Raw genomic sequence first — 21,703 nt, 5'->3', positions numbered from 1 at the left:
AGAATCGAAGTAGACAAGTAGCGTTTTCTTCCGTCTCATAACCTAATGAGATGATCTTTTTAATACGAGTAGTTGAGTACTGGTGACATAAATCATGATGAGGAGTGCCTTCGTCATCGAGCTAGTACCGGAATGTCGTTGGGGGGTCTCAAATCGTGTGATGCATTTACCTCAATTTCTCGGTTAATAAAGCTCTGTTCGCGATTATGTTGACGTCTTAGACGTTCTAGAGCATAGCTTTATCACTTTAACTTGACTTCATAGTAACCTTTAGTGTCCCTTTAAGGAGGCATGAGTCATTCGTTGTCTTACATGACGGACACATTTAATGACAGACGTGACCCGCGAATGTGTGCGCGTACCTACATCGCCACGATGACCACAGATTAGGACAATACATATGTCCATGCCTTTGTTCAATATAATGGGTCACCTCTGTGTCGTTCGCTAAACTTCGCTGGTCATTCACCTTCAGAGAATGGAACGGCTCATGAATTTTTCGTGTTTTTTTATGTTAGAAAGAAGAGTGTTTTTTGGGTGAAAGAATTGAACCGCCTGAATACAGAGTCGCAGCGATCACTTGAATTTGCGCTGAGGAAATTGCCGTGATTGTGTCGATTGTCTACCAAAACAATCTATATGCAATGACCGCTACATGAAACTTCAGCTGTTACGATGGCAAACTGGTAAGGTGGGGCTGTGAGCGGCTTGGCGCATGCGTCGTCAGATCTTTATAGGTCGACGGAACTGAAGCCACCCGCACAGCAGGCGGGTGTGCCCAAGGCGTGTGCAGCGTGAAGTTGTTGGATAGCTCCATTTGTGCTTTAGCTATTGTTTTCAACTTTTTGTCGAGTATGTGATAATTTAAATTGAATCATGAAATGTCGTTTTGCTGTTTGAAGGCGTTCGTTACTTCTGCTTGTGGCTGGCGAATTACTGCTCCGGGAGCCCGAACAAAAGCGGAGACGCTTCAACCTTATCTATTTAATGAAAGTAGTTGACATTAGGAAGGCCTTTAAGATACAGTGGGATTGTTGAAGTAAAAGCTGCATTAGCTAAGCAGTCAACACGAGCTTTTCGAAGCTTCGTGTGCCTTTGTCGAAGTGATACAGTGTCGCTTTATTTCACAGGTACCTCCAAGGTAACAAGATTCGTCACATCGAAGCGGACACCTTCGTGAGCAACAAGAACCTGCGAAACCTGTGAGACTTCTTTCATGCAATCGTTTTTGTTACCCTAAGTGTTCATGCTCATTTTTTAAGCATGTTGATTTTATTACGTTCCGTGTACCACCCGTAAGCATTGCACCAAACTCCACGCTCCACAGATAAATAAACGCGACGTTTTGTACTTCCACGTCGAAACTAACACTGTTGCCCAGGGGGACTTTGAAAACAATGCGTTTTAGTAATCGCCTTGGGTATACGCAATAACCTGTAAAGGATGTTTCTACTAGCACAGCATAACATACAAATTGCTTTTGTAGTCTACAACTCTTCTAGTATCTGAAAGAGAATGATTTTTTCCCTATTTCCACGCTTTTCTCACCTCCCACAAGACAAACCCGGCAGTTTCGTAATATGTCCGAGAAAACAAACAAATTAAGTTTATTGTGCCAGCAAATAACGTGGGAAGATTACACAAAGACGTCTTTATAAAAGCTTTTACATGTCTAAAGAGCTGTAGTACATCCATTGATGCACACGCTCTTAAACGTAGGCTTTTCTTTATGTCCGTACGTTAGGCCCTTTTTATACATTCCTATTCGAAAAATCATTCTGGAACGAGGCTCAGTATTGTGCTTTCAGCAGTTATCGAGCAGTTATACTATCAGTCTAAGATGCGTGTGTTTATCTTCGATGACGCTGCGCGCTTGTACCAATGTAAGTGGAACACGAACATTTAAAGCGCATTGAGAAACAATGCTTTTGTGGGCAACAGATTGCTGGGGACGGTATATCTACTTTTTTTGTGCGTGTCTCCCCATTAGGCGAAATAATATTATGTTTTCTATGCCACAGGAAATCACTTAGAAATCCTTCGCTATCATGACTTTCCTCGAAGAGCACACACGGAAGCAAAACATGAAATAGTGATGTGTGGCTCCTGTAAGCCTACTCTAACATAGCGCCAGAGATATGACCCGAACGCGCGGAGCCTGCATATGTGTCTCATACATACAGTGTAAAATAATTTACACCCTAAGACTAAAAAAGAACGATGTAAATCTTCCTGTAACTCACACTCTTACACATTTTTTGTGTGTGAGGGTGTGAGCTATGGACGGATTTACACCGAAGAAGAACGGCTGATTGGGCGAGTTGGTGGCTTCCGATAATGTTAGAAACAGCGCTAAACACGTACCCCGGACAACAGAATAGAGGATGGGACACACACAGCGCCGTGTGTATCCTACCCTCTATTCTGTTGTCCGGGGTACGTCTTTCGCGCTGTTTTTAAACATTAGAAATTTACACCGTTCTATTGAATTTGAATGTTTTAAATTCTTTTACATTGCATAGCAGCATTTGCGGGGCGTGAAACCTCGACGTGCTTCCGCAGGCACGCTGCGGTACAAAACACAGCCCAGCAGGAAAAAGTTATGGAATGGCTCAATCCGCGGCCGTGATGCCACAGCACGAACTCCATCCCAAAATGTCCCGAGGGTACGGGTAAACGCGCTTTGCGTAATTCCACGTGGGTACGCTGGAAATATTGGCCGCGAACGTCACAACGTTCAAGAGCTGCCGTCGTTGTCGGAAAGGTCGCCAAACATGGAAGGTGGCATACCACGTGCGCCTATCAAATTTATGAAGATTGCCATATAATGCGGGTGCTGTAAACAGTACTGTTAGGAGTGTGAAACAGTCTATGTGCAATGTTGCTGGCGCAGGCAGCTCTCAGACTGGACCTACGTTGAGAGTCTACCCTCCCCAGGGAGACACGAACCGTCTTAATGCTCCCAAAGGGAACATGTATTAAAAATTCGATTTACTCAGCTAGGATCACCATGTCGTTCTTACGCCATGATTACGGCCAACGCCTGAGTTTGGCAGTGTGCTTCGGCCTGTTCATGAAGCTACAATTATCAGCTTGGCTACAAAGAAACGAAATGAAAGTCACCTTTGTAGACCGGGTTAGACCATCAAAGCTGGCGTGAGGTCCTAAGTGCGAACAGACAACACGACATGTCTACATTTAGCGGAGCGAAGTTTCTTAACTCTAAGATTCGATGCGGGAGTTATGTCCTGCTAAAGCGGGACGAGGATGTCACTGGAGCTCCTCAGAAACTTTCGTTGGAACGCTGCAGAGTCTAGCTGGATGTCTCTTCTGGTTACAGACACCTGTCCCACAACCCTATTGAATCAATCGCTGCGGAGGCGTTTCGTGGCCTAACAGCGCTGCAAACACTGTAAGTCCGTTTTTTTTCCGTATCGGCAAATGTTTGTTCGCGCAAAGTGCGCTTTCATCATTTGAAGCTAGCTGTGCGGCTTCGGGTGAAGTTTTCTAAATTAGCATTATTGTTGTTATTACTATTTCGCATTGTTTTGTCTACCATATGTACATTTTGCATCGCGCATTACTTTTTAAGTGAACCAGTACGAAGGCTTTGTGACTGCTCCTGGGTACTATAGAGTAATGATTCGATTAATTATTTATTATTCAATTAATGAATTACATAAGTGATTGCTTGATTGATTATCCTGTTTGAAAACATATACAATGAACCGAAAGGGAAATAAGAGAAAAAGAAGGCTGCTACCGAAAGGCACACAACTCCTGTGTACTCTTTAGGGACGGAAAGGGCAGAAGCGTAGAAATGTAAGATAGAAGCAAGGGCAAAAAATGGAAAATGAAGAAAAAAAAAAAGATAATTCACGAAGACGAAAGTAGGACAGTGACAAGGAATTGAGGGCGGCCGTAGGAGCAAAAAAAGAAACATTTCACACACATACAGACACAAAAACAAATATAATTTGCCAAACAACGGGGCGGCGTTTCCGACATCCTACCTCTTCCTTTATCAAAACGCCATGCAGTGCCGAGCGCTAGTGGGCCGGGACCATCGATCAATTATCCTGTGGCCGCCTTCAGTTTTGATGCACAGTGCCGAAGCCAAAACACATCAGCACGATTGGATGACCGACCTCTTTCAACGAACAAGATACTAAACGTCGACCTCCCCATTTTTATTGGCTCGCAGGCCTTGGAAGTCGTTACTTATTGTTTCCTTTTCTGCCCTTTTTTATGAGATTGATTTGCCTTAGTGATAGCCTTTGACAAAGTGCTTACGTGTACATACGCTCACGAAATCTTCTTTTCATCTCTCTCGATATGTCACCTTCATGCCCTTCACCCTCGGTGTTGTGTGACCGTCTAGGCGCTCTTGTAGTTTATCATCGTGCATCTAAAAAAAATAGTTGGCCTGAAGTGCGTGTTTCCTGATTGAGATGTTAACAAGCGCTACGCAGACGCAAGACGAGAACGAGGTAAATACAGCACGGGGCAGGACATGACACGGCCTTCTTGCTTCTATACCTTCTATATATTTGGACATGCAAATACAGGAGGAGAAATAGATGACGAGATGGTGTACGGCTCCTTCTTGTACCTGTGGAAGATTCAAAATTACGTTTATAGATCTCGTTCTGGAACGGTATTCACGCAACCGCAATCCGAAGTATTTGCGCTAAAGCATTCGCTGCTGCATTTTTAAGTAAAGTTTAAATTGTCAGCCCCATTACAGTCACAGTATTGCGTTAGCGAGAGGTGCTGAAAGCTACGTAATGCAAGCCGATCAAAGATTATCAGGGTGTTTGAAATGTAGGCATAAATAAACTTAATTGAAGAGCTTCCAGTGTATTCGTCTAGAAGCATTCAGCCCGGGAGCGACGATGTCAAGTGCCTAAGGCATTCTTTACGAAGCCTAGAGGAGACGAAAAATATACCAACACTCTTGTTTCCATCTCTGTGCGTATTGCCATAGTGACATTATTCTTATTCATTTATAGTTTGAAAAGCACTGAAGTTGGGCAGATTCAAGGATACTGTACCGAAATGCAATGACGAATTTCAATTACAATCGCCTCACACACAAAAAAAAGGAAACAAAAATGTATCTCCACTTAGAAGGGCAGTGGACTGGGATAGCTGGTAGTAGACGTTTTACTGTGTAGAATGGTAGCGCGAAATAACGGAACACGGGGATGACGAAGACAAAGACGAGCGCTTTGTCTGTGTCGTCGTCCGGTGGCCCGTCACTTCGTGTTAAGATTAGGCATAGTTCCAGCGTAGCCTGCAAATTTTCTCAATGTCAACGAACAGAGGTGGAGGGAACCGCAGTGCGTATACATAGCTATCAATTAGTGGGCCGAATCACGGCTAAGCCATGGCGACATCTGTGCTTTTACTGCATGTTAGTCGTGAACTATGGGCTACAGACATCTGCTGTTATCTCCTGTACAAGCACCAACAGCTGCAACTTTGCGCATAGCACGCGTGCTACTCATTTGCTTTTTTTTGTTTTTCTTTTAGTTTCAAGTCTGCGTAATTTTGGGAATTACGCGGCCATTTATATTTCAGTGTCGCGGCCTTTCTGGTTTCTGTGTCGCAGCTGAACCCGAATCACTGCGACGCTCGAGCCGAATGAACTCTTTGCGTGTCCCTCCGATTGTGAAGTCCACTCTTTTTCATTCCGTTCTCGTGCAGCCGTCCACGTTACGCAGCGAGCAGCCAGATCTACTACACACGCTCGAGCATCTCCCGCATCTCGTGAATGTGACAGTAACGCGCTTTGCCACATTTCGCTGCAAAAAAAAAATAAAAATAAATAACGCGTGAATTTTTTTCTGCGTGTGTCTCTGGACTGCTGAGCAAGTTCTTGCAACTTCACCTTTCTCGTATGCTGCGCTCACCGATATATCATTTTCGGAATGTCGTGCTTCAACTGGAACTCGGTGCTCCCAGATTGCTGGAGCTCTTTCTGAAAACGGAACTAGAGTCTCGCCTGTATGCTCCTACAGCGCGTGTAATGTGATGTGTGGTGCTTTGCTTTTTTTATTTGTTTCGTCTTTCTTTTATATTCTTCATCTTTTTCTTTCCCTCTGTGTGGTGCCTACGTGTATCTTTGCATGAATAACAACAACAACAACAACTACAACAACAATAATAATGGTGCATATCGGCTCAGAAAAATCAATTTCTTGTGGATTTTATATCGTTTCTGCGTTTATACTGTATTTCCTTTCAAACACAGAGACCTGAGGAGCTGCCTGTTGACAGATGTACATGGAGACTTGCTCGTTCATCCGAAGAACCTCACGCACCTGTGAGTTCCTGATCACGTGTCAGTCGTACCTTCGCGTTTCCGACGCGGCTTGAACGCTGTGCGCACTGCGCGGAGATTGCGTATTTGACACCCGCGGGAATTTTGAGGCGGCAAAAGGTGACGTCGCACAAAAAAAAAAAGAAGAAGAAGAAGAGGTTTCTGTACTCTCGGCTTTAAACTACGTGCCATGAACCGAGTTCCAGTAGTGCAACGGGTGATGTCCAAGATTATGTGGCGCTTTCATATGCTAGAATTACTTAAAATGCGTAAAAAGAACAGTACAAAGATTGTTTTCTACGAGGTAAATCAGCGGAAGTTCGGCCGCCTGGCGCTCCCACAAACACAGCTGGTAAACAGGTAGGACAAAAGTTTATATATATATATATATATATATATATATATATATATATATATATATATATATATATACTCATATCATAAGAAGCCAACAAACACTGACACCAAGGAAATAGGGTAAATTACTTGTGCTTAATAAATGAAATAAAGAAGCGATAAATTATTGGAAATTAAAGTGGATGAAATGCGAAATGCGAAGGTTGTGGGTTCGGTTCCCACCTGCGGCAAGTTGTTTTCTCATCCACTTTAATTTCCATTAATTGATCGTTTCTTTATTTCATTTATTAAGCACAAGTAATTTCCCCTATCTTGTCCTTGGCGTCAGTGTTTGTTGGCTTCTTATGACATGACTAATAAAAATCGGGCTCCTGTGCTACCCTCTTTCTTCTCGTTTAAATATATATATATATATATATATATATATATATATATATATATATATATATATATATATATATATATATATATATATAGCGCAACTTTTCAAGTCACCGTACACGAGCAAATGCTGCGGAGCCTGAACAGCTCTCGGTTGCCGCTTTCACTTACTTTGATCACAGAGTCCGGTCGTTCTTCGCAATAAACAGTTGTGCATACCTGGAGAGACGGGCCTATTTTTTAACACAGCCGAATCCTACTGCTGGAATATTTCAAGTGACTGCCACCACGTTTCTCTCGCTTTCATTTATTGCGTAATTTCTTCCCGAAATTCAGACACCGTGTCTCGGAGAAAAATAACAGCACACACTAATAATGTAAAAGTATGTCTTTTATATCTCCGTAGAAATAGCATTCCTGAGCACCGCTCGGATATGTTTCTTTAGGCTGCGTTGGTAATTCGCTTAGGACGAGGAATAACAATAAAAAAAAAGAAGGAATCACAATTTGCGCATATACGCGAACATGCATAGCACTGATGGCAGCGTCTGTTCCCGAACGCATATAACGAGTGAAGAGCATCTCAGGTTGAATAATTGGGGGCTTGAGTGCTTTCAGCGTCGCGCATTTCCCTGTAGATCTCCACCGCGGCAGCCGCGTTTTGATGGCGGGTGAAATGCGAAAACACCCGTTAGAGACTCCCCCCGCCCCCAGGTGGCCGAATTGAATCCGGAGTCCTCCACTACGGCGTGCTTCGTATTCGTATCGTCATTTTCGTACATGGAAACCCAGGATTTATTTTACGACAAAAAGAAACCTTAGTCACCGCTGAAGCTTGCAGTGTTTATCTCGAAAGACAACGATTTATTTATTTTTTTACTTTTTTTTTATTTACAGGTGGCTGGATGGCAATGAAATTGAATCACTTCGACCACATGCATTTGAGAATCTAAAGCGGCTCCAAGTTCTGTAAGTAGCGCACAATCAGTGTATTGAAAGTTTCAAATTGCGACCTACTATATTCGTGAGCGGTACTGGTCAGAAATGTAAGGGCCCAGATCATGGTATTTTTTTTGTGTCATGTAACGCATGTGTTTGCGTTAGGGTGGTAACACAACCGCCATGGTTGCTTAGTGGCTTTGGCGTTGCGCTGCCAAGCACGAGATCACGTGATGCGGGTACCGCGCATTGGGTGCGCGTGAAATCACCCCAGTTGCTAAAGATTAATACGGAGATCCCCACTACGACGTGCCTCATAATCATATCCTGATTTTGGCACGTACAGCCCTCAATTTAATTCGAATGATTTAGTGTAGTAGAATTTCGAACTACATGTTTTGGAAAAGATGCACGGGGCAATGTATTGCTGAGGGAGCAAAAAAAAAATGTTTAAAAAGTCAGCGACACTACAGGGAATTGACTGCAAGCATGTTCCACATGTGAGATGCATAACTAGAAGGCTCGATTATACATCCCTGAATTGCAACTCTCCAATGGTGGCCGTTGTATACTGAGAACCCCTTGCAGCGGCGTAGCAAGAATACGAATGTGTGAATAAATATTGTTTCATATATGAGAGAAATCAAAACTCTACGCACAGTACCAAGCTCAATCTTGATTTCGGAGCACAAATATTTTGTGAAAAAATTCCGCACATCGGCGACTTTCAGAGCACTGAAGCGCAAAGTTTACAAACACGCAATTCAGAATTGAAACTAGATATCCCAGTTCTGTGATCTCCACCTCTTAAGAATCTCTTGCTGGGATTCCTAATTTCTGCTTCATTTATAGGTCTCTAACAAGAAACAAGCTCGTGCGCCTGTCAGCGAAGGATTTCACGGGCCTTGTATCTCTGCGAACACTGTAAGTGTCGGTTTTAACTTCGAAGAGCGTTTGCAAGTGTTAGTATTCTTAAAGTGTCACGGAAAAATGTTTTGTCAACGAAGCCTTCCTGGTCTGGAATACTCCATTAGCAAAACGAACTCGCCAACCGCGCGAAAAAAAAAAAAATGCTGCAGAATGAAAGATGAATGCCACGCTGCCCCTCTTTTCTGTTTTTTTTTTTTTTTTTCACGGAATATGCCTAACCATTTAATAACTTTCTCGCAGCTGGTCCATACCAAAATTCTTCATTCTTTTTGATTCATTCGTGTCCTTCAAAGGTACATAGGCAAATTCGCAGAACCTTATGTCAAAAGCAGCGGATGAAGAACTTTAAGAGATAACCAGCTTTCTATTTCACGAAAGTAATAAAAATGTAACAGAGATACAATGGTATCGTTTTTTAAGCCGCAGTGGTAATGATCACATGAGAGCTAAGTACGTTCGTTTCTCCTCTTAGGGCTGAGAGGAACCACCCTGGCTTTGGCGGGAAAGGTATCGTGCATAGAATGTATAGCAGCATCCTATGTAGAAGAGTATGGGAGAATCGTAGACGGCTTTTAAAGCTCTGCTACCTTGTCCGAGACTTGTAGATATTGTTAGCGGTAATATGGTCGGAGAGCCGAATGAGCGTGATCGTGCTGATTGCCGTCTAGAAGTGAACTTCTTCAGGAGTTTGAGTGCGCAATAAAGTCCACGGACATTAGTTTACAGGGGCCCGGAAGTCAGAAATTTAATTACTGGGCAACCATATTACCTACGGTCAGTCGGAGCGCCTCCGTTATGGCGTAAGAAGCCGTAGCGGAGACTTCCTGTAGACGGTACAACAAAACGTCCGAGGACACGCAAGCACTTTTTATGAGTTGTGAATGCGAAAGCACTTATGTCCAGTTCAACGCCGCTGAGCGGTTCTGCGAGTTATGAACTCCTCGCCGACGAGCGAGCGCTTTGAGGCTCTTGGCGAACGCCTCCTATATATAGCACGAAGTAGGTGCACTTCGATCCGTCATGTCATGCTACCCCAGCGATCTCCAATTACCTGTCTTTCCCGAGCTGACTTTATACATTGCCTGGATGTTCACCAACCTCACGATACTACAATACCTTCAGACGCGCTCAAACTTTTTTCTACTGGGGATTCCATCTGCACTACAGATCACATAGCCTGCCCAACTAAATTTCTTCCTCTTGCGAGGAAGTCTTACCGTCAGATAAACTCCAATTTTTTTTTTCAAATTCATGTCAAACGCAGACGTGTTCTCATTATGTAACCGTTTCAATGGTGTGAATAAATATTGTTTAAAATATGAGAGAAATCAAAATTCTACCCACAGTACCAAGCTCAATTTTGATTTCGGAGCACAAATATTCTGTAAAAAAATTCCGCACATCGGCGAATTTCAGGGCACTGAAGCGCAATGTTTACAAACATGCAATTCAGAATTGAAACTAGATATCCCAGTTCTGTGTACTCCACCTCTTAAGATACTTGAACGGACAACTCTGATACGTGTTTACCAGATGGGCCATTTGAACAAATGAGCGAGGAGTACATTTCGACCCACACGGATTTGCATTTTCGACGTATGAGCTCAATTCGTGACCTCTTTTCTAAGAAATATTTCAGAAAAAGAAAGACACAAGGCATCTATTAGGAGTGTCCGCACGGTTGCAATATTCACTGGAATGACCAAGGAATTTACATAGGTCAATGTCACTAGGTAATACCCCGGTATCACAGTGGGAAATAACAGCTGGTAGCTATACAGACGAAATTGAACCAGAGACATTGCCAATACATTTATGGAGACAAAGCGCAATAAAACGCACGAGAACGACCTTAATGCTTCAAGAAATATGCTACAATCACTGAGGAGAAACGAAGCTATACTTCGGCGAAAATTCAGCTTACATAGTAGAGCTCGTATTATGTGACCATTCCTTTCATTTTTTGTACCTTTTCCCCTTTGTGATTGGTTTGAGTGAAGCCGTATCCCCTGCCGCTGTCGCCGATATCGGCCGTTCATGGGGACAGATGATAAAAAGAGAATCGGATGAAATCTTCACGTGTTACGGCCCTGCAGGCGTATCTGCAGTCGTCCAAATGCGAGCCGCGTAGCGCGTATGTTTTGCGCAGCCAGGCGAAAAGCGAATACTTGCGGAGATGTACGAGTAACTCCGATGTGTAGCGGACACCGCTTGTGCCACATCACATTTGATCGGACATGTCCGCTGCCTCCGTGGCTCTTGCTTTTTGCTGGGCTGCTCAAGAACCACGCGCTTCGCTATTCTCATTTGGACGACTGCAGATGGTAAATATGTGCACGCTCCACTCACTTTGATCGTCACCAAAAGCGACTCGGCAGATAGGGTCGATCAAGCTTTTTCTTGTCTCGATAGTGCTTTTTTTTATTAGTTATATCTTTTTCGTCGGTGAAAAGAAATGTGATTTCTTTTCCACTTTGAGTGCAAGCGTCCTTAAAATGTGCCGCCTGTTGTCACACGCGAGATGCTTTTTTGTACTGAAATTCAGGCGTGCAAACACAGAGACGAGGAGGAGAAACACAAATACCGTTTTGTACTTCTGCTCTTGTATGAACTGCCCTGCTTTTCCGTATGCCACCAACTTGCTCAAGTTTTAGTCGTTCTATACTTCCTTACGCAAATGGATTGTGACTGCGCTTCCCAAAATCGATTGCAATCGTTCTTTCGGGGTGCATTGTAGGGTACTGCTGATGAACACTGCGCGCCTTGTGTGCGAGCAGAGGCGAGCGAGAATGTTTACGCACTTTGCGCCACGCGTTGGAAGACAGTGCACTATGTACGCATCACTACGCATCCTTGAGAGGGCAAGCAGCTTTGCTGCTGAGAAGTTCGAAAATCTTCGCTGAGTTCGCACACTGAGTCGCAAGTACGCCTTTATTTCTACGTTTTATATAGCCCCGCGTTTTTCTTGCTGTACTATGAGGCCTATACTAAGAGGCCTATACTATGAAGCAGTTGAGTGTTGTTTTTGAGCCGTGTATTACCAGCTGTAAAAGACTTCTTTTGCTGCTACGCCACTTCAAGTTCCTCGCTGACGACAGCCATAGATTTCTTTTACGCCATTAACATTGAGTCTTAATACTTTTTACACCGCCGCGATCGCATCTGGTCGTCGCGACCTTTGCAGATTCCATCGTTTAGGGAATTACAAATAATTCATGTTCACCAGGTGCCTCGATATTCTGAGGATCTTCGGTTAACGCTGCAATGGTCGAGAGAAAAAAAAACACATTGCCGAGAGTAAGGAGAGTGCAGTCAGTGTTCCAGTGGAAGGAATACGACGAGAAACAGAAGAATTTTATGTGATCTACGTTGAAAATCCAAATGTTCGCTGGGTCAAAATGTTTGCTGCATGGTTGGTGGAACAGCTTATGTAACGCTTAGCACAGTAAAAGTCGTGGTACTAATGAAGGCAACGATAGGTAGGGGCGGCCAAACACAGCAGACGACACAAAACGTTCCTTGGTTAACAGGCTCCAGAGCTGCTGGGAGGTTGCTAATGCCACGGGCGAGCGAATAAGCCGCATTCATTGTAAGAAGTGCAGAATATTAGCTGCCAGAAAGACAGCCGACCAACTGCTCATATCACTGGATTAAAGATTATATTTCTCTCACGTCATATGGTGAATAATCAGAGCATTCAGCGCAAAATTCACATCGGTAACGTCAAGAGATTGAGAGAGAAAGGATGCATAGAAATGCAGGGAGGCTAACCAGACGTAGTTGTGGTTGCCTACCCAACACAAGTGCAAATAATAGGGGGGGATGAAAGGGAAAGAGAGCGGAAAGGGAGAAAGAGAGAGAAAGACGAGCACAAACAAACTTCATACACTGTAGAGCGGTAAGGGGTGGCGTTCCTAAAGTTTCTCATTAAGGCAGGTAGACCGCAGGAATGTTAGTAGCACGATTAAAGCTTTCTGCGCGGAGTTTCTTTGGAAGTACTAGCCTAGAGTTTTTAGTTCTGATAGTGGTCGATTGTCAAATTGGTCCAGCACTCTGGACATCACTTGCCTCTCGGCACTATGGCGCGACCAGGCACGGATCATGTGTGCGAGCGTCTCATCACAGCTGCATGTGTCACTTTGATCTATCTAAATGAAGCTTTGATGTGCAACCAATAACAAGCTCGCACTGATGCACGACTCGAAAAATAAATGCTTACATTTTAATTTTAACACAGCTATAACGGTCGAAAAGCGCGAAAATTATCGAACCGTTTAGCATAGATTGTCCATGCCGTATATTAATACTCTGTTACGCGAATGAAATCTAATAAAATTATTCCTTTAGTAACGCACCGCGTAGCCTGCAGTTAGGCATGTTTCTATACTAAGCAGTTTGTGCGCTCAAATAGAGACACCTCGCTTATAAACATTACGCTGCATATCGTGTTACTTGTATCCGGAAATCCAGGCGCCCTTGGGTATACCCGTGATGGGACCAAATTCTGGTATCATGTAATTAGAATATCGCTTCTTTTATTGGAAGCCATTGCTGATGTTTTATTTTGTGCTAGAGTCGTAAAACAATATGTCTGACTTTACGTGAGGGGCTAATAAAGCCGACATCGTATGTATGCTAGAGCATAATTATTAGTTACTTAGATGACCATGCCAGTGAATAATTCTTGAGGGAATTCAAGTACTCACGATAGGGTTTGTGATTTGGGATTGTCTCGACGGCAGCGCGAAGCTACAAAGGAAACACGTGTAAGAAAGACAACGTCTACCCACCTTTCGAGGAACTGATTTGTCCGTTCCGTTTATAGTAACTGCCCTGGAAATGATGGCTGCGCATTGGGTGACGTGTTCAGTGCACAAAGATTGCGCAGGGTGATCAACAAAAGCACCAGTCAAACTCTCTTCTTGTCCGTTATCGTTTATCGCGCCTCATAATTTTGTCTACACCTTCAAAATTCACCGACCAGCCCAGCTGCATTCAGTAACTATGCTAACCCTGCTGCTTGATGCGGGAAATTGCATGTTGCAATTGCAATTGCAATTTGCATGCTGTTCCGGTTAAGCAAGATCACGTGTAAAAACGATAGATCGCATCGTTAAAGTTTCCCCTATACGCAAATACACGCATCGAGCAACGCGCTAAATCTAGAGACATGGGATAGATCAAAAGGATGTCTCAGGATTGCTAACTCAATCATATGAGCATTGTGAACGTGTTACGGGTTTACACTTTGGTTGTGCGGTTTCTATTGCGTTTAGCGGACGCAAATAACGGGCTCTTTAAGAAGACAAATGCAACTACGGAATGAAGCGCAAGCTTTAAAAAAATAAAGCACAAGAAAGCGCCCCTTCGAGACATGGCTACATTTCTGAGTCTAGGAGCCCTATAACCTAAAGTCATTCCAATCTGTTTTTATTCCAAACTCCTGACGTCAAATTTACGTAACCACCGACGCTAGCACCAGGCAGTAACCCGCAGCGTTGTTTGAAAACCCCAATCAAACACGGTTCTCGCTAATATGATGTCCCTTCGGTATCAAAACAAATGACATTGCCTGATGATATTTTTCGTACCACTCGATTAACGCCACGTTTTTTTACGTATGACCCATTGCAATGAGCCATTTAAGGTTCTGCCCTTAATAGGTTATTTCAGAAATACTTTGCCGCAAAAAGTACTTCAATGCATTCAGCAGAAGCGGAGTTACCTGTAGTCAAACACGGCCTCCGCTGTGCTCCCGTTCCTTCTTCAATGCCTTGCACTGCGAAGGCAACGGTGGAGTGCGGCGTGCCCACTACGCTCCGCTTTCAAAATATCACCGCGGCGCGCACTTCTCACCGTGGCGCACATGTTAAGGTAGAGGCCACGACATCCGATTTTGGTGCCTACGAGGCGTTGAACGTAAGCCAAACGCTACGTAGCAGACTGCAGCTACCCAGAGTAGCCGCGCATGGGAATCCGCTTTATTGTGAAATAACGCGTCCGGAAGAGCATGAGGAGCAGGCTTCTGTTGAAGCGAGATTGTCTGAGAGAAAGGTGACTTCGCGCTCCGCTTGCTAGCACAATGCACCGCGTACGACAGCAATACTTGGCTGACATTATGCAAAAGAGGTGAGGCGTGCAGACAGCACACAATAGAAGAGAAGTGGACAACACGAGGTTGCACCTTTTTTGCATAATGAATTCTTACCAACTAGCTCAGCTTTCTGTCGTTCTTGGCTGACATGTACACAGCAGCGTACGCGACCCGCGGACTACCCTGGTAAAGAGAAGTCCGGTCATATTACGGTATAATAAGCTGCAAACTCTTGATGCCGGTAAGTTTCCGTAATGGTACATGATACTACTGAGGCCGTTGTTGCCAATCAATATTATCAATGCCGTTACTCAAGTTGCAACTTTTTAAGCCGCAGTGCTCCTTAACATTACCGATGTCGTACCACAGGCCGGAACCTCTGAAGTCGTACTAATTTACCAACATTACAAATGCCGTGTCACAAGAAACTACCATTGAAGCCGTAGTGGCTCCCAACACTGCCAATTCTGTGCCACGAACCAAAACCTTTAGCCTATATTTACCTACGGACATTGTCAACACCCTACCATGGGTAAACGGTTATATATATATATATATATATATATATATATATATATGTAACACGCAAGTTCAGAGTCGGAACCGTAACTGGCGCCTGAGGGATATGTCGCGTGTGAAAGAGTGACTGTAAGGACACGGTAAGGAATTTGTATGGTTGGTGTGCTGTACAGCAGCTTTGATGAATAATGAAAACATCATAAAGTACGGCAACACAAATGCACGGAAGGAAAGGAATCACAACACCAGCCATTGCTACATGTGCTGTGTGTGTGACTCCTTTCCTTCTGTGTTGTGCAGCATTCCCTAGTGTTGCAGCCATCTGCTAGGTAGTCTAATTAAAGTAGAATTCATACAGTCAAGAGTTCACTAGAAAAGAAATACAGGGTCAAATTTTGAAGAATGATCGCCAAAATGCGATCATTCTTCAAAATTTGATTAAGAACAGTGCAGCGGTGAGCGCAAAATCTGTTTTTCAACACGCGCAGCCAAATATTCAGGACCTTGTATGTTAGCCACAATAAAGAATAAAACCAGCTTTTTGGCTCTTGTGTGGGTATCAGGAGCCGAACTTTCTTGATGAGCTTTCTCCTTTTCTGTATAACATCAGCAAATGTTTGTCATACAGTAATATTTGATACTCCATAATGGTTACATGAATACTCAGGACTAGTTTTGGATAAAACAAGCAAGGCGGTCAGTTTTCAGTTGTACTGTATTTGAGGAACATGAACAGCCTGTCTTGGGCCATCAGAGAAACTCAAAATTAAAAAGCAGGAAATGTGACTGCGAGTGTGTTGTGAGTGCGTAGAGATGTGCGCACAGGAGAATGACGCGGCAAACAGCAATACATATAATATCATATCTATGACAATACATAGCCATGATGCGAGTTAGCTCTGCAATTCATCCAAATAATTTAATTCCTCAAACACCCCTGTCCGGGTATTACATGAGGGGTGGGCTTCAGTTCGATACAGAAAAATTTCTTCTACAGCGGCCTTGAAATGGTGCACGGTTTGATCTGCGAGCTCAATCCAGTCCCCGGCCATCTGAATGAAGGAAGACTTCAGGTACCAAGAAGTACGAGCGGGCGGCAGATACAGTCCTGTTATGATGGATGCGCAATGGCGCAGTGGCGATGTACAGGTAACATTGCAGGTTAAGAGCAGAAGAACTTGAAATATAAAAAAGAAACTTGAAAATCTTGTGTCTTATTTCCAAGTGGCCAGTCTGTGGGGACATGCTACTTTAGTATAGATACTCGTTATAAATAAATATAAGTGTAGGGCTTTGAATAGACTCGAGGGACCCAGACTGGCCAGAAATACATTATATTCGGTCGTACTTTTGTTGAATATGCTAGTAGATTTACAGAAACTGGTGCGAGTATCAAGGAGCGACGCAAGTAAAGCAAAAACACAGTTAGCTTCCTTGCTCATTTTAGTATGATATCACAACTAGCCTACCAACTTGCACTGCGCCTCTGTCTTGATGGAGCCTCCTTATACAGGCGCACGCAAAATGAAAATAATGGGGGACCGACGTTGGAATCGAACTTCGGCCGCGGAGCACGGCCTCCCGGTGATATAACCATTATGCCACGATCCCATGCATACTTCTCTCGTTCCAAAGCTAGCCAGGCCTTTGAAACGCCATGCCACTTCCTCGTCTTTGTGACAGCTTGCGCGTGACGTCATGAAATTGAACCGCGCTCCCTATAAAATATGCACGCGTGCTGTGCCACTTCGTAACTCCTCCCTTACGCTTCGCTTTGTGCGCAACTACGCCCACAAGCGCATGTGTGAAAACAAAAAAGACATCAAGATAAACAAGATAACTGATCCGTGCCGACTCGGCTTGCGCGCGGCCAGGAGTGGTGGATTGAAGTGGAGTGGATTGAAGTGGTGTTTTCGTCGAAGCTGCGCTGTCTTACCAGCGCCTCGTTTGCCGGCAGCGTTTCAAAAGGTGTGCGATGCCCCAACTAAAGATAATCATGCTGCGATAACAGCAGCTGACTTGCGAATTTCTTTCCAGCGTTAGTTGAACGCGTCCTGAGCAGCGGCGCGTAATCTAACACCGGGGCGCTAGTGTATAAGACGCGGATGACATCTCTGCCCGCGCTGTCGCGCGCTATTAGACAGTTTTAGTTGGGCGTCCGGAATATCTCTACATACGCAGGAAAACCGCGGAGGCGACAGAGCGCATGCGCAGTGCGCGGGAGCACGCACGCTCTCTTGCGTGCCCGCAGCTTTTCAAAAGCTGCGTAGTCTACTGCGCAGCGTACGCTGGGGGCTCTGCGGCTTTTGAGAGACGTTCTTCCCGTGTGCTCGCGTATACACCAGAGCTGCATTTTTCCATATTGCCCCGGCCGAAAATATGACTCCGGCTTGTGGTTTGACTTCGTGGCGCCTGATATCGGCTACACAGTTTCAGAAGCCGACATACCGCCGCGCTGAGTAGCACACTTCCAGCATCATCAATCAATGAAGGTCATCAATCACCTTCTCAACTTTCGCGTCCAGCCAACTATTGCCGTTTCGTGCGCGCGTGCTTCGTACGTACGCACAACCTCGCGGACGCCCAACTGAAGTTCTATATTATTAGCACTTGTAAGGTATAGGCAGAAGACATTAGCACGCCGTCAATAACGATGCAAACTCGCGCAGCGACACACTATGCAAATCACCACCGCACAGGCACATTGACTATGTATATATATATCGGCTTTGTGAGCGGCTATACGTAGTGACAAGCAAGCACCGGCCGGTGATTCGGCGATAAATATTAAATTTCTAGAGGCGATAGAGCAAGCTACGCCGTTCAGTTGCATGCACAGAAAGAGTGGCGACGGCCGAACGTCACAAAAGCACTCGCATGAGGTCTAGAATATTGGCCTGTAGCAAGTAAGCGAGCCATATAAAAAGGTAGGCGACCGGGCAGGCGATGGGTCAGTGATTCGTATAGCTGAACAGCTTTCTGACACAACAAAGAATACAAGTTCATTCAAACTTACCGTGGAATCGTTTGACGGGAGCCGGATAATCCACAATGCTGCACGGTTGGACTCTGCAGCAGCAAAAAACGCGGGGAAATTACGAAGCCCGGGACGATGCCGCCGCTGTCCGCACATCCGAAACCGGCTCAGAAACCATGTCTGCGTGCGCCTGATCGTGTTCTTCCGCGCCGCGGCGTCGTCGCGCAAGTTCCGAGCAAAAAGTTAGTCCGATTGAAGTTTTAATGCTGCATTAGCGAAACGTATATAGGATGGGCTTCCTGACAATCGCAGACAATAACGGCACTAACCGCTTCAGTTACACTAAGCATAACCGCTTATCATAACAGGATTCCATTCTTAAATGGTTTCGGAGCCGTTGAAGCCTGTTGCAGGATGCGGAAGGTACGGCGTTCGTGCAGCTGTGGTTCCATGGGATGTTCCTGTAATTTTAGTTTTTCTTTAACAGTGTATGTCACTTCGCCAAGCCCGGTGGGTGGTTCAGGACCCCTTCAACTCCTGCGTCTTTTTTCTTGAGGAAGACGCAATAAGTATCACGCTGTTGCCCTCCTGCGAAGGGAGTTTGATGGAAGTTTTGGTGAAGGCAGCACGGCGATCTCCTTTTATGGCTAAAGGAAGTAACTTCAGTTCCATGCAGCTTGAGATACAGCTGAAAAAAAAAAAAAAGCTTTCTGCAATAAACTGCCCTTTCCTCTTGATTACAACAATTTTTGTAGCATAATGGAACGATACAAACACTGCTCGATCATAGTTTTTGCTCGCAGATGCCCTACACTCTCAACCTGGTATTTCTATTTCTGGTATACCGAGTTGGCCTGATGTATCGAATTATTTTAGCACATAAGCCTGTTCATTATAACCATGTTCTACAACAAGCAGTTATAAAACATTACTAGAAAGGAAATGGCCTATAAGACTACCATGAGCTGTGTTCAAATTTCCTCGGACCAAATGTCCCCAAATATTCAAACGTCCTCGGAACCTACGTGGCACGGTACTGGAATTTCACTAGAATGTTCGTGTTGTTCTCTAGCATGTGTACATGCAAGTGGTTTTCAATACGTAATTTTGTTCGTGAGACACGATTTTTTCCTCTGTTTCCCACACAATTACGGCAGGGTGCGCGGCCGCACCGTCGAGGTGGCACTTTTGGGAACCAGTCTCCCATGTCCACCCATTCCTGGCCCCGTCCCGTAACATATCTTTCATATGTTATTGTGCAGATAATTAAGAGCCGTGTTGTTTATTCCTTGCGCATAGGAACCTGGCTTACAACAAGCTGGCTGACCTGACCGGGGCCTTCACTGCATTAGGAAGCCTTCGAACGCTGTAAGTCATTTAACACGGACTCAATTTACCGTCACTTTCGAAATGCGTTTCGTGGTACACAGTACGTAAAAGTGTAAAACGCGATCAAGACGAGGTGACGTAGGCATCCAAGCATGTTGTCTTCTTTACTTTTTTTTTTTTTGTAAGAGTGCGACCACCCTGCGTATGGGTCGGAACATTAGAAATTAACCATTACAGTGAAGCACATATACCGTGACATCCTGTACGCAGAACAGAGTTGATGAAAATTGCGCAATGGAAAGGAAACATAAATTTCGTAAAAATAACGATGAAATTTACTGACAAAAATTGTATTTTTTTTTGGAGTTCGGAACTGCGCATTTCTAATGCCTATTGTAGTATCAAAACTGACTATTTCCTTGAAAACAATAAACCACTTCTATTACTTTATAGTTGACGTTTAGGTTGCTTCTCGCAGGGACCTGGAAGGCAACAAGATCGACGCCATGGCTGACGATACGTTTTGGCCTCTCACCAACATCGAATCGCTGTGAGGATTTAACCTATATTTATTACTTTTGTTGGCATAAGCGGAACTCTTGTGACGTGCATGTGCATGCTGAGGCGAAGCCCGCGTACAGGGCTGCACACTCGTAGCCTAAGCACCTTCATTAGTATTTCCTTCATCCTCCACTGCGATATATTTTCTAAAAAAAAAAAAAAAAACATGCATACATGACACCTCGCGTAACTGCATGGTATTTGAAGCATAACTTGAAGCTTGTAATTCTACCCTATAGAAACTATGAACACTTGGATACTGATGGTCTGACAGGGCATCGAAGTCTATGTAACCTATATATCACGTTGTCCGGAAGTAGGCTACACCAAAAACTGCTATTTTCAGTGGTGCCGAGTTTACGAGGGACGCAGGGACTGCACGACAAATTAAATGCAGAGAATGCTGATTGAACTTTTAAACGTAACCTTATCCGTCACGTGCGCTTTTCAATGCTCTGTAAGGGGGGCGGATGTGTACCTGCAATTATGACTGTGTTCACAAAGCAGGGAATAATCTCCGAAAGATGACCAGTATTGCATGTTCTGCGTTTTACTTTTTTCGTGCGTGTGCGCTCATGTGTAACCGCGAAATTCAAGGCATTCCAAACTCGTCCCGTGTTTGTTTCCGTGCTTCCCTTGTCATTCTGGGAGCGCGTTTCAACCAATAGAAGCGCTGAGGTCGTCCCACCGCCACGACTTAGTATAACTATCATAGCAAAAAAAAAAAAAAAAAAAAAAAAACTTCCCGCAGAAACTGTCCCCTAGGAGTTGCCAGGTAGTGCGTAATCATTCTTTTCAGTGGCTCGCCTTGTGCACATACGTCTCCTGCGTATCCGAGCGCGTCTGCTCCTATGATGGCGACGTTTTCCTTCATTTCCCAATTATTTCATTATGTAGTTAATTGAGGTAAATAATCTCATGTAAATTATTGTCACTATATGGCCCATATAGTAGCTTCAATAGTCTTAATAAATCGTGATTAGCCTTAATTAATTTATTGGTATTCAATCGAAATTAGGCTTAATTAATCTTCAGTTCCTTTAATTAGTCTTCGTTAGTCTTGGTTAACTCAACACTAATTTTGGTTATGCTAATATATTTACCCAAAATAACTTTATTTGGCCTCACTAGTCTTAATTACCCTAATGTAATGCTCATTGCGCTTGAGCAATTCCATCGTAATAAATCACCATTGCGCTTCCTTGCCCTTCGTTAGTTTTAAGGAGTATAATATAGGCTAAAATGATTTTACCGAAATTAATCTTATCAGTCTTTTATTAACTTTAGGTAC

At 44.1% G+C, this 21,703-nt stretch overlaps 1 protein-coding gene across 2 annotated transcripts in view; it reads left to right on the top strand.

The window, feature by feature from the left end:
- The window catches only part of LOC126522533 (uncharacterized), a 200,989-nt gene that overhangs the window by 148,101 nt on the left and 31,185 nt on the right, over window positions 1-21,703 (top strand). For both annotated transcript variants that reach the window (XM_050171298.3, XM_072288803.1), the window contains exons 8-14: window positions 1,131-1,202; window positions 3,341-3,412; window positions 6,257-6,328; window positions 7,961-8,032; window positions 8,855-8,926; window positions 19,822-19,890; window positions 20,330-20,401. In XM_050171298.3, coding sequence (XP_050027255.2) covers window positions 1,131-1,202; window positions 3,341-3,412; window positions 6,257-6,328; window positions 7,961-8,032; window positions 8,855-8,926; window positions 19,822-19,890; window positions 20,330-20,401 — 501 coding nt within the window. The remainder of the gene's footprint in view (window positions 1-1,130; window positions 1,203-3,340; window positions 3,413-6,256; window positions 6,329-7,960; window positions 8,033-8,854; window positions 8,927-19,821; window positions 19,891-20,329; window positions 20,402-21,703) is intronic.

Source organism: Dermacentor andersoni, chromosome 6 (genome assembly GCF_023375885.2).
Source record: "Dermacentor andersoni chromosome 6, qqDerAnde1_hic_scaffold, whole genome shotgun sequence".
In the NCBI taxonomy this organism is placed as follows: domain Eukaryota; kingdom Metazoa; phylum Arthropoda; class Arachnida; order Ixodida; family Ixodidae; genus Dermacentor; species Dermacentor andersoni.
The sequence above is the reverse complement of the archived record's forward strand: the minus strand, read 5'-3'. Positions and strand labels throughout refer to the sequence as shown.